The sequence below is a fragment of the Rattus rattus genome, chromosome 8 (genome assembly GCF_011064425.1).
Source record: "Rattus rattus isolate New Zealand chromosome 8, Rrattus_CSIRO_v1, whole genome shotgun sequence".
NCBI lineage: Eukaryota > Metazoa > Chordata > Mammalia > Rodentia > Muridae > Rattus > Rattus rattus.
In genome coordinates, this window is record NC_046161.1 from 77,084,372 (window position 1) to 77,101,984 (window position 17,613).

Genomic DNA, 17,613 nt, shown 5'->3' on the forward strand with positions numbered 1-17,613 from the left:
GCTCAGAATATAACTAAAATACTAAGAAGAGACTTGTTTTGCTCTTCCCCTCATTTTAAATGGTTTCTGCTGTGGTAATTATAAATCAAATCAAGTTTTGAATTTTGCAAAGTTACAGCAAGACACCTGTGCTCACGCACTGACATGTCAAACATGCAACCTATTCAACAGCAGAGCCTTCAAGCTGAACTTCCAATTACTAAAGCACACAACGTTTCCAGTGACAGAGATCAGACCCTACTATTCCAAAAGCAAGACCATGTTCTATTCCAGACATTAAGCTGAAACTAAGGGCTGGAGAGATGGCTCAGAGGTTAAGAGCACTGACTGCTCTTCCAGAGGTCCTGAGTTCAATTCCCAGCAACCACATGGTGGCTCACAACCATCTGTAATGGGATCCAATGCCCTCTCTTCTGGTGTGTCTGAAGACAGTGACAGTGTACTCATATACATTAAATGAATAAATCTTAAAAAAAAAAAAAAAAAAAAGGAGAAAGCTGAAACTAAATAAACATAAAAAATTAAAGAATATTAACTCTGAATTTTAATTTCATTAAATTCAACTCATTAAAACTACAAAGTTTTATTTTTACTTTAACTTGGAAGTTTTGTTGACCTGTAAGAAAACTGAAACTTAAAGCTTCATTTTTCCCAACGTATTCTGTAAGGTGATAGTGAAATTTAAATCTTCAGAAAAAGATCAATCTCAAATTTTAAGTTTTTGAGCTTTTTAGACTTTTATAATGAAATAATCTTAAATTCACATATATATGTGAAAAAGAGTTGGGATTCTTTATTCAGTTTTCTTCAACAGTAAATCTTACAAAAGTATAGCACAGTGTCAACACTAAGGAGCTAACATTGATGAAAACCGTAATCAACTTCAGGGTTCTCCGGGTCTACTGCTACTCATTTAGGCATTTTAGTTCTCTGCAAATATATTATGTGTAGTCTTGTACATTTACCATGCCAATCTATACAGAGCATTCCACCAATAAAAAGATGTTTTGTGTTGCTCTTTTGTTAGAATACCAACACTTTCTTCCACCTTAAATCTCCCTCCTACCAATTCTTAGTGGCCATTAAGTTGCTCTCCAATCCAACATTTATATTTCAATAATGTTCATAAACGGAATCAAACATTATGCAACTTCAAAATCATTTTAATAAAACAGATTTATCTAGGTTATCAATACGTTGTTCCTCTATAAAGTAGAATATGGCACCGTTCGCTCTGCCAAGTAGAAGGAAATGTAATTTGTATTTGTTCGCCTAGTTTTCAGCAACTGTGACTACCTTCTCAAGACTTCATCAATTCTGTGATGGATGAAGGGTGGTCCACAAGGTTACAAACCTCTATGAACACTTATAGGTAATTAATGGTAAGGTTTTAGGGTAGGGGCCCAAGTTCTCACCCCTCCCTGAAAAGCTATTGGTAGTAACGGTTGGTGAGAAGAAGACACTTTCTTCAGTGGTCTAGCCACTAGTAAGCTGCCGGGATTCCTCTAAGTTACATCTCACCTATACTCACTTAAGCAACTGTAATTAAACTTACTGGATCATCAAAACAAACAAATACCAAAAGTATAAGGGAAGAGTTGGGCAAATAAAGGAAAACCAGAGGGAGGCATGAGAGGACAAAGTGGGGTGGGGTGAAAACAATCAAGACAATCACATACATATGGAAAAGGCATAATGAGCCATTACTATTTACGATTTTTATTCACTAATAAAAATAATTTCCAACATATCATTATTGAAGTTGTATATGACAGCTGCCTAATAAAATATAAAACAGTATTCCAGAGTGTCTGTGTCATGCTATATTGTCAAAAAAAAAAAAAAAAAAAAAAAAAAACAAAACAGAACAAAAAAAACACGATTTGTAGCTTTCTCTACAGATACCCAGCATTTGTGCTATTGGTTATTACTTGAGAAGATATGACAGGTACATACATAGTAGTGCTCCACTGTGGCACCTAGTCAGAGGAAGTACATAGGATCAACATGAGAGCCTGGACTTGGATCTTCAGCACATGCCTAACGACCAGATGCTACAGCTTGAGTGCATCCTTATGCCCAGTGCTGGGACTTACATGGGAGCACACACCACACTACAAGTCCCTAGAACTCACTGCCCAGGTAGCCTGGTCAATCAATATCAATGAGTCCCAAGTTCAGTCAGTGACCCTGTGCTAAAATTAAAGCGAAAAATGACAGAGAAAGATACCTGATATCAACCACGAGCTCCACACATGCACACATAAGCATATGCCTGCATATTCTAATAAAAGATACCATGTAAAATTTGAATTGGTCCTCAATTAGATATTTAGTGAGCCTAACTGGTGATTTTTTTTCATATATTAACACCACATCCCCATCTCATACCATTTACACAGATCATTATAGAAAAATATTTAAAAATTCATTTTTGGCAGTGTTGATTAGCTAAAAACACTAACTAAAAAGAAATCGCAAGGCCAAAAAGGTATTTTCAAAGATATCAGTCAAAATGAAAGCAACTGCGAATTCTCCTTACCTAGCTACACCAGCCGAGAGCTCAGGCACGACTACCCTTCGACTCCAAGCAACAAGATCTCGCTCCGTGGCTATCTCGCTCCGTGGAGCATTACTGTGCATCTGCCGCACACCTTCGATTTGCCCACTGCGCCTTAATCCTACATTTGGTGGTGAATGAACTTCAGAGGTAGAACTTACAGAGCCTAAATGGGGGGAAAATCAGGGTAGTTAAGTTCTACCTAGACACTTGTCTCACTTAGCTCAAAACCAAAAAAGAAAAAAAACCAAAACCAAAAACCCACACATTTTCAGCAAGAAAACCACAGGCAAAAGTTTAATGAAAACAAAAATGTGGTTGTTATTCTACTGATTGGATAAAGTAATCAATCATAATTTTGGAGTATTAAGTTCATGCTCTGCAATATGAAATCATTACTGAAAAACTTGCCAAGTTTTCAAGAGTAAGAAAAACAAATATAAGGACATTTATGGCTCACAGATTTAACTTAAACACTAAATATATGACAAGTAAGGGTGATGTACTAACTAAAACATTGACTTTATAATTTGAAAATGATCTATTAAGCTGATTTTTCCTGTTTTTCAGAATTACTATAAGATCACTTTTCCTGTATGAATAAGAAGTGGCTTCCATCCCCAACACCGAGGAAATCAAGGAATCTTACTTCTAATATTTACTTAAGGAAATGTTGAAGTATACACAATTCATCAGTAATATAAAACTCTGTATTTATTATTCAAAAACATAATCATGTTTGGTAGCCTGTTTCTTTTTATGGATATACCATAATTGTTTAGTCACTCCTCTACTGCTGGTGAGTAAGATGATGTCCGTTTTTAAAGCACGAGCTCAGCTCACCTCTGTTCAAGCGGCTGGCGTTACTGACACCTGCCTCCCCAGAGCGCCTCAGGTCCTGCTCCTGCTGCAGTCTCTGAATCATGCTGTCCAATGGACTGATATCCTGGTTTGCTTGCTGGCTCAAAACCTGGTTCAGGCCTATGTAAAATTACAGAAAACACTAGTCAGTCTCACCGAAGTCCATAATCAAGCATGAATTTTCCCTTAGTAAAGACTGGAAATGATCACCTATAAGTTATAGCAAACATGGAAACAATAACCTCCATGAACTACTTTTAATTTACAGAAGCAATGATGAGGAGTACCTATTTTGTGCTTATCATGACTCAAACATTCACAAACCTTATGGTAAACAAACTATGAGCACCAGTATAAAATTTAAAAAAAAAAAATTACACTCAAAGTTATACGTCCAGGAAATGGCCAAAGGAGAGCTCCCTACTTCTACCTTAATTTATGAAAACTGTCACACATTCAACAAGCTCATGGTTGTCTACTATGTGTTGAGACTACGCCTAGTATTAGAGGCCCAGTAACAAATTGGAAACATCGAGGTCTTTCTCCTATATCAAACTACCTATCCTGATTGGGGCAATTAAACAATAAACCTGCAGATAAATGCAGATTGTGAAAGATCTAAAAGTGCTAAGAAAATGGAACTAAAAAATAGACTCCCATGGTAAGGCAGAAGTCAGAGGAGACTCAGGTTTAAGAACTATGTGAAGAACACATCAGATTAGTGTTCAGACATGGAAGCACTTGGTGTATTTTAACACAAACTACTCATGCCAGTCATACAAATAAATTTATGTCTTGAAATTTCATCATAAGGATATACATGATAAAATTCTAACTCATTCTTTAACTATCAACTAAAATGATACTGTGAACATTTCCCAAAATGCCCTCGAGAAGAACAGCATGTCCCCTCTTTCAGGTCCTTATCAGTTTTCTATCTTAGTACTCAAGCAAATATGTACTATAAAAGTTATTTCTCCGGTGTATTTTTCTGTTTTATCTTCTAACACTAGCATAAATACAAGCAGATAATGTTCAATCTTGGGGCTGGAGAGAGCACAGTGGTGAAGGGCTTGTGCTGATTTGGCAGAGGATTCCAGTTCAAATGCTAGCATCCATATTAGGTAACTCACAACTGTATTTGTTATTTCCAGATCCTTGGGGATTGGACACAGGCAATCACACACACCAGTCCATTCTCCTACATAAAGATAACTAAAAGTAAAATCAACCTTTTTGTTTAAAAGTTCAATCTTGAACATAGAATAAAAAAATAGAAATAGAACATTTAACAAGATTTATGAAACTATTTCCATGAAAATAACAAGTGGAATAATTAATATTATATATATATATATATGTATGTATGTATGTATGTAAAAGTCTGATCAGGTCAGAATTTTAGGGTAGACATGAATTATAAAGAGAATACTCAAACAATATTCGGAAATGAAGTAGTAATAAAGAAGAAGTCAGGCTGTGGGGACGCACACCTTCAGTCCCAGCACTCAGAAGGCAGAGGAAGGTGGATGGATCTCTGCGGGCTCAAGACCAGTTTGGTCCAGAGATGTCTAGGACTACACAAAAAACCCTGTCTCAAACCTCGCCTTCCCCCACAAAAGAGGTTAAAAAGAAAATACTGTGTATTATACCAGTTATATTGACATAAAACTGTAATTAAAAAGGTAAATAACGTGAATAAGTTAAAGCTAAAAAGTAGAGTAAGACAAAGCAAAAGTCAAATTCTACAATGAATTTCCTAATCAATGCTAGATCATATTTGATTACTAATAACTTGTTATAGCTTAAGTTTATGAAAAAAAGTCCATGTAGGTAATCAATGTAACAAAACTCCAATTAAATCTATTTATATTACAATAGCTACATTTAGTTTTACCTTAGCTTTGCTATATTGAGCAAATACGTTTTCATAACTCTAAATTTACAAATAAGTACAGTTTGCAATGACACCAATGTTTTTCTTTTAGGTTTTGTTCTGTTTGGTAGCAGAAATCTAAAATAACGACACTTTTAAGAACTAGTCGTAAGAATGTGGAATTACTGCTGAGGTCCGCTTATGAACCAAGTTAATAACTGTTACCTAGCTCCGTTTCATGCTCTGAATGCTCAGTCTGAATTTGTGGCACTCTTGAATTTTTTGGAAACTCCTGGAGGAAGGAGACGAGTAGCAGTGGCTAAAGGTAATGGCCACCTTTGAGTACAGCCAAGCTATGTTTGCTTCTCTCTGAGCCACAGGAGCACGTGCACCCACATGACGCTGCTCCCTTTACTCACGACGCTATCTATCATGGATGTGACCCTCCAAAATTAGAAGCCTCCAGGTAACTATGTTCTGTTTAAGTTGCTGCTGCTGGGTATTTTTGGGGGAAGATAAAGGTATCTAGCACTAATTCTAAAACCAAGAACAGAGTCAGGCATATAGTAAGTATCTCTAATTATATGACACAACTGTAAAATTTATGTTTCCTAACTGTTTAGGATGCAATGATTGAATATCTGTGAAAGCTTTAGATAAGCTGTAATGTGGAGAAAAGTAACAACTACAGTAACACTTTTCTTTAATATTCTGTGCTTAAAACCCCGGTAAGGAAACTATTTTGAGAGCTGGGAAAAAAATCTGATCTTGCCAGTTAAACTCCAAGAGAACTCATACATCTTAAATTTTAATCCTATGAATGGTACTTCTCTGGAAGTGAAATGTCTAGAATCTGAATATAAGACTACTTGCCAACTAGTAAGTATTCTTAACCCCTGTGAGTATGCTAAGAAATACTAGCTTTACATATACTGGATTATACTAACGATGTAAGTGGCAGTAGAAACATCCTCCTTACCACCCATGCATGCAGGTCATGTCTAATATAAGGACCAGCACGTTTTTCCCAATGTCCACCTTTATTCTAATTTTACACCCAATTGTATAGCATGCTACATTACCACATTTGAGTCTTCTGTTTATAGGACCTTGAACTCATTGTTCACTCAGCACACAATCTACTGAGAAGTCTATCACAGTAGCGTGTAAAACTTGTCTGTAGTATCTTCAGAAGTATTTTTTACTCTAAAATAGCACACCTAACAACAAAACTGGATCAATCGTTACAGGTTCTCTATCCTCTCCACTTGGTAAGTCGGTCAGCATTCTACTTTTTGAATTTGGGAAGAAGAGTCTACCAACCCACTCTGACCACATTTTAACATATAATTCAACTTATTTGACATCAGTATTCCATGACTTCACAGGAACACCTCACTATATTTTTTCAGCCCTATCTTCTCAAAAAATTTCTAAAAGTTGATTGCTTCTAGCCAGGTGTTCTAATAGATGCTTTTAATCTTAGCATTCAGGAGACAGAAGCAGATAGAACTCTGTGAATTCGAGAGTAGTTTGAACTATCATATTGAGTTCTAGGCCAGGTGGCTCTAAATAGTAAGATCCTGTTTCAAATTTAAAAAAATACATTCTGACATAAAGTCAATCTAGCTTAGGTTTTCACCATTATTAACTTTACTAACATCAATCACAACTATGAATTTGTTTATAACTGTTAATTAACATTGTAACTAACTTTTTTAGAAAACATACCAAATTTCCTACTGAATGTTCAAGGCTTAATAGATCAGGAAAGAAGGTTTTTAATAAATGTTGCTAAATGAATAAATGAAGTACAAAGTAATCTTATTAATCGTTTGAGGTTAAACATTGGTATGTACCAAAATTATTGACTTGAATTTCCCAATTTTTAATTATCTTGCAATGCATATATATATTTATTAGAGGAACTTTCCATTTGCTCAAATCAAATTTGTAAACAAGTTTTAGAATCTGTGATAAATTTGACTTCTAGGAAACGAGAGGCCTACCTGAAGAAGTTACTCCCATTTGAGGGATGAGCTGCTCCTCCCTGCAGTTCTCACGACCAGGGACTAACCGCTGGTACCTGGACGGGTGAGGATTTCCATCAACATCAACCAGGAAAGGGGGAGGCATGAGGTGAGGCGCCTGCTGAGTCTGCTCATCTAACACAAAGTTATTGGCATCACGGATAAGGGGCCGATAATCACTGTGAAAAAACATCTGATCTGCTATCTGTAAAAAACGTCCATAAAATACAGGAAAAATAAAATTTATCATGAAGAAATTAAATTTTGAACAAAAGACAAACGCTGTGCCACAAATGATGGTACATTTACTTAAAGAACTGTATGAGACTAGGATTTAGTTTTAACATCCATTATGTGTTTAATATCCAGAATTAAAAGGACTCAAGGAACCAAAGAATCTTCTACTCAATTAATTTTAAGCATATCACTCTATTTTTCTTCATTGCCTATCATATGAAAACTTGCTGCTTTTAAGTTTTCTCTGTAAAAAAGTTTCAATGTAAATGATAAGTAAATGACATCTAGGCATAAGACATCATAGGTACTTTTCCTTTCTGAAAGCACACTCCGTTTAAATGATTAGGGTGTTGTATTTGAGAGAAATTGAACACAGAATTCCAAACATACCAAACATGGAGAGCTGTACTCCATGCCTCAAGATTTATGAAATATAACAACAAAACATTAAAGTGACAAAAAAAAGATCTTTAGAGTATTTATGATAATGTAAAATTGTTACAAATTGAGCCCTAATAGAACTACAACTTCAAAGTTTCATTAGTTAAATTTCAATATGTTAAATTAGGAGTTATTCATTCATTCTACTATAAATAAAAAACATTTACTTATTTTAAATACTAGTCCTAAAGAATCTTTACTAACAAAACAGCAGGTCACACATTTCAAGAATCACATAAAAGCAAAGGCATTTTACCCTACATAAATGTATATTACCTGTGTAAATACAATATTTCACATAATTTGAAACTTCTATTTAACGTTAATTTATCTCAAGTTACAAACTCAAATCTAGATTGTTCTAACAAGATTTGTAAAAACTTACTCCTTCTGAACTAATTACAATTTAATTATAGATAAGACTTTATACATGTTTTTCTAATACTGCTTTCTAAAAACAAGTCTCCAGAATGTTTAAGATAGGATTTCTTGAGCTGATTTTAAAAATTGCATGTATGTGTGTGTACGCATCTGCATAAGAACATGTATGTGAGAGTGCACGTGTTCACAGAAGCGAGAGGCATCAAATCCCCTGGAGCAGGAATTACAGTTTTGACTCCCCTACCATGGGTGCTGGGAACCAAACTCTGATCAAAGAGCAGCAAGTACTCTTAACCATGGAGCATCTCTCTCTCCAGCCTCAAGCCTTCTACTTTTAACATTATGAATACTCACTCACTCCTCAGGAAAAACATAAAACCCCAGACACAAATGTATTTAAGAAACAGGGAAACAATGTACATTTACCACACACTACCTTGTCATACTTGCTACTGGACCCAAAACCAAATATCACGAGATGTCCGTGAGAGTCTGTGCATGCGAAGTGCTGGCCGTCGGGGGAGCACTTGCAGTCAAACACTGCGCCGTGTCCTTGGCCTTCAATCTGAAACACATTTAACCAGAAATCAGAACACCACAACTAAAATATAAACAACTGTAACTACTGTTACTAGGATTTTATAATGGAAAGATTTAAAAGTATACAAACATCCTGATAAAGGGAAGATAAGTATAATAAGCAGAGTACAATATAATCTGTGAAAATTCATGAAAAATGCCAAATTAACAACGTTAAAAAACCAACGACCCAGTCACAGAACAGACACAATTCAGAAAATAAAAATACACCGATTTCTCCTCCCTCCCAGAGAATCTACCCAGATTAAAAGATAACTGAACCATACATTCCATCTATTTCCAGCAATTCCTGCCCTCCTCTCTGTAAAGGCTAAGAACATGGAGCAAAGGTAGCAGCAGTTTTTCTTTTTCTGGTAACACTCAGAAGTTGTAGCAAGGGATCACTCCTTACAAGACACTAATTTTTATTCATTTTGGTTTAAAACAAAATTCCCTGTTGGTCTGAATCATCTTTTAATGGTGAATTTTAAAGGTTAAAGAAAAGGGTTTTTTTACCTGATAATTGTTTTCTGTTTTCCAGTTCCATTAATCCAGAACGAATGGGTTTCTCCCTGCAACCTGTCAATCAAACAGAGGTGGCCAATCACCACTCTGATTTTTTTGCTCTCAGTGCTTCTTCAGACTATGTTCCAGTTGAAAACTTCTTTAGCAGTGTTCTGAAAGAGGTAAAAATTCTACCCTATCTAAAGCACATCTAGGGACTGAATTTCAGAAACATCTAAAATAGGGAGTTGACTCCCAAACAAATAATAACTAAGGATGATTTCCAACAACTGTGATTGGATTTCTGGATTAGCAGAATCGGAACACACACATTATCAGGTAAGAAATACCTCCTTTCTGTTCCGGTATCCACTGATCTAGAACACGGTGAACGTAATTGGTTATATCCTAGGAAATGTTTGAAAAGAAAGAAGTGGTAACTTTTGAATATTAAAAATTTGGCCGAAGGGCAGATGTTCATGAAACACAGGAATTAAAATGCAGAAGAACCACTGATATCTCAAGAAAAATAAGTATCTCAGTATAAAGAGAAACACCACTCTATAATTCAGTGGATAGGATGACCTCAAAAAGACAACTAACCTTGCCTTTGTATCACTTAAGTTTAAAAAAAAATACATATAATATTTATTAATGATATCCCAGATGCTGATTTAATAGAGAAGAAAACAGTTCTCCTCAAAATTATTAAAGAAAACAAGGAAGGTTTTCTAATACTAATATATAAAGAACTTACCAGGTAAAAGAAATGAGTCACTAATGAGCTAGGATAGTTCTTGAGTATAAAGAAACTTTAAAGTAAGATAGCAGAGAAAGGGACCACTTTAAAACAGCTCAAAATCAAAGGACAGAACTATGTTCTCTATAGTAGTTTGGGACATTAGCCAAATAGCATATGCCAGAACTAAAAGATTGTAAGTACAAAGGTCAGGATTCACATTTTAAATGTTCAGTACTTTTATAAGCAAATAATTGCTACATAAACTTACAAGTACCTAACCATGTGAACAAAAAAATTATCTCTAAAAGAATTTTACATCAAAACTTTAGGAAAGTGTCTTGGCCAGGTGTTAAATGTTTTAGTCCTCAATTCATTCAATTTCCATGGGGGAAAAAAAAAAGACTTTATAAATGCTTATAGAACTATACTTTTCTCTAAGTCCACATTTATAGCTTTAAGCTGTAATAATATTGAGGAAGAGGGGTAAAGTAGTTATACTCAGCAATGACCAAGAAAACCTGACAGAGCTTATGAGCATGGGATCCTGTCTGTCTTAGAAATTTTGCACTACATATAATTTGATAACAGGAGTGGAGTGGGGTTACTCAAGTTTTCATGGATGCTATCTATCAGTGTGTTCATAAAGACAGGAGATTTCCAAAAGAAATGTTTCTGTTGAAATGGAACGTATAAACCTCTAGAACAATCATACATTCTCTCTGCATCCTACATAACATAGAATCAGAAGAGCCATTGAGGCCAGACACTTGGCGAAGCAGTTACCGCACAGAGGCCTGTACAGCCTTATGTGAGAGAGAAGCTGTAATATGGACTGGGCTAGACACCCACAGATGTCAGAGATGACAGAGCAGTGTCATCTGCCAAGGGGAGCTACAAACAGGGACTTTGATGTAACCCAAAAGGGAGAAGGTATTGCAGTCAGCAAAGCTGAAAGAACAGCACCATCTAAGCCCTTCGACATGAGAGACATGGAGCTATAAAACTTGGAGTTTGCCCTACTTGGTTGAGATCTTACTTTGGTCCAGTATTTCCTCACTATGCCCTGAGTCCTTTTTCTTTTTGGAATGGTAATGTATATTTTGTGCCATTTTATGTTGGAAATATACAATTTGCTTTTTTATTTTACAGTGTACCTTGAGTCTCACATGACTATGGACTTTTAAAGAGCCTTGAAACTGAAAGCCACTGGGGTTCACAAGTTGGACTAAATATATTTTGTCTTATGATGTGGAAACGAGTCTATAGTGGACAGAAAATGGAATGTGGTAATCTGATTCAGAATGATTTACACAGGCTCACATGTTTGAATATGTGGTACCCAGATGGGCAGTTCTGTTTGAGAATGATTGGGATGTTGGCCTTGTTAGAGGTGTGTTGGAGGGGTTGGCTTGAGGTTTCAAAAGTCAATGCTACTCCCGGATAGTGTGTCTCCCTCTCTACCTTGTGTATGTGAATCAGATGTAAGCTTTTACCGTCTGTTCCTGCATCATTCCTACCTGCTGCCAAGCTCCTGCCATGATGGTTATTAACTCAGCCCTTGAGCCATTAAGCACTTTCTTCTGTAAGTTGCCTACGTCATGCTCTTTAGTCACAGCAAAAGAAAGTAACGAAGAGACTGACTGCCCTACTTGCTTCATTTTCATAATGTGTATGATAACTGACATAATGTGTATGATAACTGACAAAGTCAACCAGAAAAAAGTACTTTTCTCTGAAAAGAATTTCGTCTTTTAAACCAGTCAAGGGATTTATAAGACTTTAAATATAATTAAGTGTAATTAGGAAGCAATGAATCTTACTTAAGAAAAACAAAACAAAACACTTATATTTGCATAAAGAAATATATGGATAAAGAATGTATAAGCTCTATGTTCTACCTTAAAAAATAAATCAACATAAAATATAATAATGCATGATTTATTTACTTCATGTTATAATAGTCACACAAAACAAAGGAATAATGACAAAATTTTTAAAGTAAGAATTCTTCTAGATGAACTATTCCTCTAATCTGTTTATTATACACTTTTGGGAAATATATAAAGACCATATAACAAAACTCATCCACACTAAACAGCAAAAAAATAGCTAAGATAATTCATGAAATAGTATTAGCCAAAAACTGCAAAAATTTCAAAAGGAAGTAAAAAAAGTAATATTCAGCAATTACTATATTCTGCTTTTAAAAATAGAAGATGAAGATATTATAACAGTATCTCTTAGAAAATCCTACGTGACTGAGTCCTGGAAGTATCTTTAGGAAATGAGTGTTACACTCTTTGTTAGGAGAGGTAAAGACCAAGAAGTCTGGTAATAAAAGCAAATAAACATCTCCTGGCCGTGTAAGAATGAAGAGCAGTAAATAGCCAGTTAGAATCCTACACAGTTCTAAATTCATAATGTTCCTGAAGAATTATTCAAAGGCCCAGGTAAATGTGAATTTGATTTATAGCAAAAGGACTAAATTAGAGCCTAAAATTGTAACTACATCAACTGGCTATACTGACTGGAAAAAAATAGGTCTAGAAGACCTCAAAAGAAACACAAAGATGAAGGATGGGAAGTAGATTATGCAAAATCACTGTGTTAAAGAAGTATGTCAATTCTATATCCAAGGCCACTTTTGTTATTCCCATCTTTAATTTTTTTTTAAATTCTTTAAATATCACACTAAGTTGGAAGGAAGCACAGAGTTAGAAAACATTCCAATGACTACTTAAGACAGACATATATCCTAAGAATCAAAGAGCAGAGAGTATTTATACTTAGAAAAACCTCCTTTGTGTATAAAGCTCCAGAATGCATATAGTATCTGGGTCAGTGAGATGGATTAATGGGAAAAGAGGCTTGATGCCAAGCCTGATGACCAGAGTTCAATCCCACAAAGCTACACATACACACCTATTCTATCCCCCCCACCACATACTCTTCACAATAAAAAATTATCCAATATACTGAACAAACAAACCTTCCAATCATCCCCATAGCTTAAACAAAGATAATCTGTTAACATTCTCCATATTCTAGTCATCTAGTAACCTTCAAAGCACGTTGAAAGGTTGTCACTGATTTTTAATATTGAAATGTCCTTAATTTATGATAAGATCACTATGCATGAACAAAAGATAGCTATTTCAAAAGATAAATCATTACCTAAGACAAAACTGCAATACCTGCTGTGGGATAAACTAGTAAGTCAAACTACTACATAAAATAGAAATTATATAGGAATGATTTTAAAGAATCAGCTTTAGATTTTTCTCAACATATAAATATTATAAAAGTAAATTAAGTCAGCTCCAAATGTAATGGAATTCTAAGGGAACTTATTCTTCCAACTCTCTGAAAATGAAATACTAGCTGTCAAAAACACAACAGGGATTTTTCTTTCTTTTCTTTTGCACTCTGCCAAACAGCTTCTGAAAGTTTCCTTCTAAACTCTCTCTATACTATCCTCTACCTTGATGAAGAAACAATTCTAGATGGGCACAACTCTAGAACTCCTAGAGCCTCTAGTTAGTATCTCCAAATGCTAGCTGGCCATTTCCATAGCAGGTAGACCACCACAAAAAATAAACACAAACTTTTTAAAAAATCCATTCTCTTTAACCCTCTTGAACTTCAATTACTAATGCCATTATTGTCAGAGTAACTCAGGCTCTGCCCTCTGAATACGTGTAATGAATCACTACTCCCTATCATTCCACAGCCCTTCATTAGACAGAAAACAAGTGTTACATATACATTTTTTCATTTATACATTTCTTACTACCTACCCATACAATTTCCATCTTTAAATAACTAAAGTAGTCCCTCTTAAATCTACTTAATTTTATACTTGAAATAAAACCTCTAACCAATAAAACTATTATAGTCTTGCTTTTAGGCTGGAGTTAAGAAAACCATGACAATATTTCACTATTTCCATTCAGAAGATCACATAAGACTACTGTGACTCTCCTTCTGTTTGTGTTTTTACCTCACTATATATTACAGTCTATTAAAAACTTCCTACATTTTATCAACACTTATTATATTTACACTGTTCCTCTTAATATGATTCTTTCTGACTGACTCCATTTAACTTTTCACATAGAATTTCAATTCAATTTCTTTAAAAAAAAATTTGGACCATGCAGCCTGAACTGACAACTGTGTCTTAAGATATAGCAACTGTTCTAATTTGTCATGTTTCTATTTGACATCAATATTTGTCATTTCAAGCATGTTTTAGTTCTTCACGTTAACTCTTTTGTTGCTAAAGACAGCCATGTCATCCTCATTTTTGGATACTGTTTTATAAACACAAAATACACAATCAAATATTGGGTAATCACAATGCCTTCAATTTCGTTGTTATATCCTATACATATATTATACATACTTTTCCCTATAAATTATCAAATTTCAAATGCCTTGACATAATGGTTAGCTGATTGCCAAAAAAATACTATGTAAGTTGCTCAACAGTAACTATTATTTATGCCAACAAAAAGACTCAATTTTTATACAAAGACAAAGAAAGAGAATCTATAAAACTTGTGAAACTCGAAAATAATAATAGTTATATTTACTAAGAAAAGTGAAGGTGACTATTTACTCAGAGACAATGAAACAAAGACTATAAGCACTCAGGATATTTTGAACAGAGTCTGTAGATTTGTGACTCCATCTTACTAAACGGTAAGAAGAAATAAGAGAATGAAAGACGTGGTGAGCAAATCTGAATTCCCAATTCCCATGTGCTATTTTCAGTCTTGCTCTTTCCTAAATACATACAACTACAATTACCTAAATCAAGGTCACACTGAGCACACTGAGAACATGCTAATGTCAGAAGTATGCATTGGCAAAAATTCTGAGTGGTTTATTGGCAGCCTCTACTCCTTTGAAATGTTGCAAGGAGAAATACATTGGTCTGGATTAGTGGACACTGGAACATTTTTAAAAACCTCTTAAGTAAAGAAAAGTTAAGAGAACAATTATAAAAATAAAGAAAACTTCATTAAATAAAAACTATTATTTGGAATTTACCCATGAAACAACAAAAGCAAAGCAGATTATCAAACTCAGTAAAAAAACGAAAAACATTTACTAATGAGACATATTTCTTTCCATTTAAAAGCAAACCCAGGTAAGAAGCAACGGCTTTGAATATCCTAACAAAAATAGAAAAATACGAAGTAAAAAACAGTGAGGACTACAAAGGCATGAATAGCAACTGAGATAAAGCAAAAGCAGTACAGAAATACAAGAAATCTGTCACGGGGCCTGCAGGCACCACTAAAACACTGTCAGGTTAGCACTTACTATAAGCACTACTTATAGAGCCTGTATTTTTAATACTAAGTATGAAGAAATATGGAAATGGAAAAATTTTAATCTTTAAAATTAAAATCAAGTTATAAATTTGTTAATTCTAGTTATACTCTATAGCAATTTAATGGGGGGGGTGGTACCCAACATTTAAAGGAACATTTAAACTTTTAGAGAGCTTCAAACCTCCTTTATTTTTTTCTAAGACTGGGAATGACATAGTGCCATCAATTTTAGTGTGCAAAGTATACAGCACACGTTTTCTATTTCTACAAACAATTTGTCTTTAGCATTTAATTGTCATTTATACATTGTAGCTTCACAACATTTTCATAAAAACAAAGCTATAATGATGTTTTCTTCATGACAGTGCCAAGCAAAAGTCAATAGGCTTGCTAAGCTATATCCAATTGGATTGCAGTACTCATAATATGCACCATGTGCTTCATAAACCAACCAAAGATATAGCGCTTCTGCTGATTACTTAGGTCATGCATGGACTCTTCAGCCTGAAACCTTAAGTACTAATATGGTTTCAAAATTTACTAGACAGGAATAAAGTACAAGGCCTAGAAACTCAATATTCTTTTAAGGAACAATGTCTTACTGTGTTAATAATTTCTCTACAATAATCTCTTTAGAGGAGGACACAGAGGAAATGGGGAGAGAAGTAAGGGGAGAGTAATCGAGGCTCTTTCCCCAAATGCAATGAGACAACAGTGCAGGAGCAGAGAAGGACGTGTTAGCCCTAACCAGGCATATCACTTATTATATTCTCATAATTAACACAAACACACTAGAGCCTGCCTCCTAAATGCTTGAATCATTCAGGTCCTCTGCAAAGAGCAGCAGCAATAAGGACCAGACAAGTTATCTCATTATTTTTTCTGAAATACTATTAGCAAGCTGAGAATTCAGAGGATTTTGAAATGAAATTATTTAAGAATAAAAAAACTTAGTAGCAAACCTTTTCTTTTGTTTACAAATTTAAATAGGAAACAAAGCAAAAGAACTTTTTTAAAAGGTCTTAGTTTAATACAGAAAAGAACATTTACTGGAATGTTGACTATTGGTGTTTATTAAAATATCTTTTAATATAACTATGTTATATTTTAATATAATGACTATATCTCAAATGCATGCATTTAAAAATTCAATTTTTACATGAAAAAACTTTACTAGTACAGGATTTTAATTAAGATTTTAAGAACAGAATTCTAATTTTCCTAATTAGTAAGGTATAGAAAATGCTGAGTAAGCCATCACAACATTGAAATACACATTGATTCCATTATCTTTCAAAACTTCAAGTTTCTAAATCTGCTTACTCAGCAACCAGAGACTAATGTACTGGGGCAGGCTGGGGGTGCTATAGCGACAGGATTAGAGCCAGTACCTTGTGTGTCTTAGGTAACTATTTACTTCAGCACTTGAGAATATGTCCTCAGCCATAAACATTTATTTTTAAGTTCTTGTATATATTTTAAGAATTTTCTCTTTTAAAGGCATACTTTCTTTCCTATTTTCTGGGTGTCAGCCCAATGATGAATTTACTTACTCATTTTATAAACTTCAATTTTTAAAATTCCTCAAAATAATACTTATTATATAAGCATTCACAGATTCTAAGGATAAATTGAAATATTATTCACTCTTAAATTCTACAAAGGATGATTAGACATTCCAAATAATGCTCAAAAATATTTGCTAAATTCAACGGTGAATTAGGGTGATAAGCACAACATAATATTAGAGATTGCATTAGGATTCATCAAAGCTTTGTGGTATTTAACAGCTCTGATTAGTTACACAAAACCAAACAGCTAACCTGAGACCGCGGCTGGACAGTGACCAGTAGAAGAGACTACCAGCTCCTACTTCTTCCTAAATTGTGTTAATCTCTTGGCAGCAGTACTGAATGCTTTATCTGCCATATGCCCCTTTTTTTTTTTTCTTAAAAGACTTATTTATTTATTATATATAAGTACACTGTAGCTGTCTTCAGATACACAAGAGGGCATCAGATCTCATTACATGTGGTTGCTGGGAACTGAACTCAGGACCT

General features: G+C 34.5%; 1 protein-coding gene across 1 annotated transcript in view; it reads right to left on the reverse strand.

The window, feature by feature from the left end:
- Phip (pleckstrin homology domain interacting protein) overlaps positions 1-17,613 on the reverse strand; it is a 117,057-nt gene that overhangs the window by 46,685 nt on the left and 52,759 nt on the right. Inside the window, 4 exon segments of the mRNA XM_032909356.1 lie at positions 2,543-2,726; positions 3,404-3,541; positions 7,307-7,532; positions 8,823-8,951. Of these exon segments, the coding sequence (XP_032765247.1) occupies positions 2,543-2,726; positions 3,404-3,541; positions 7,307-7,532; positions 8,823-8,951 (677 nt within the window).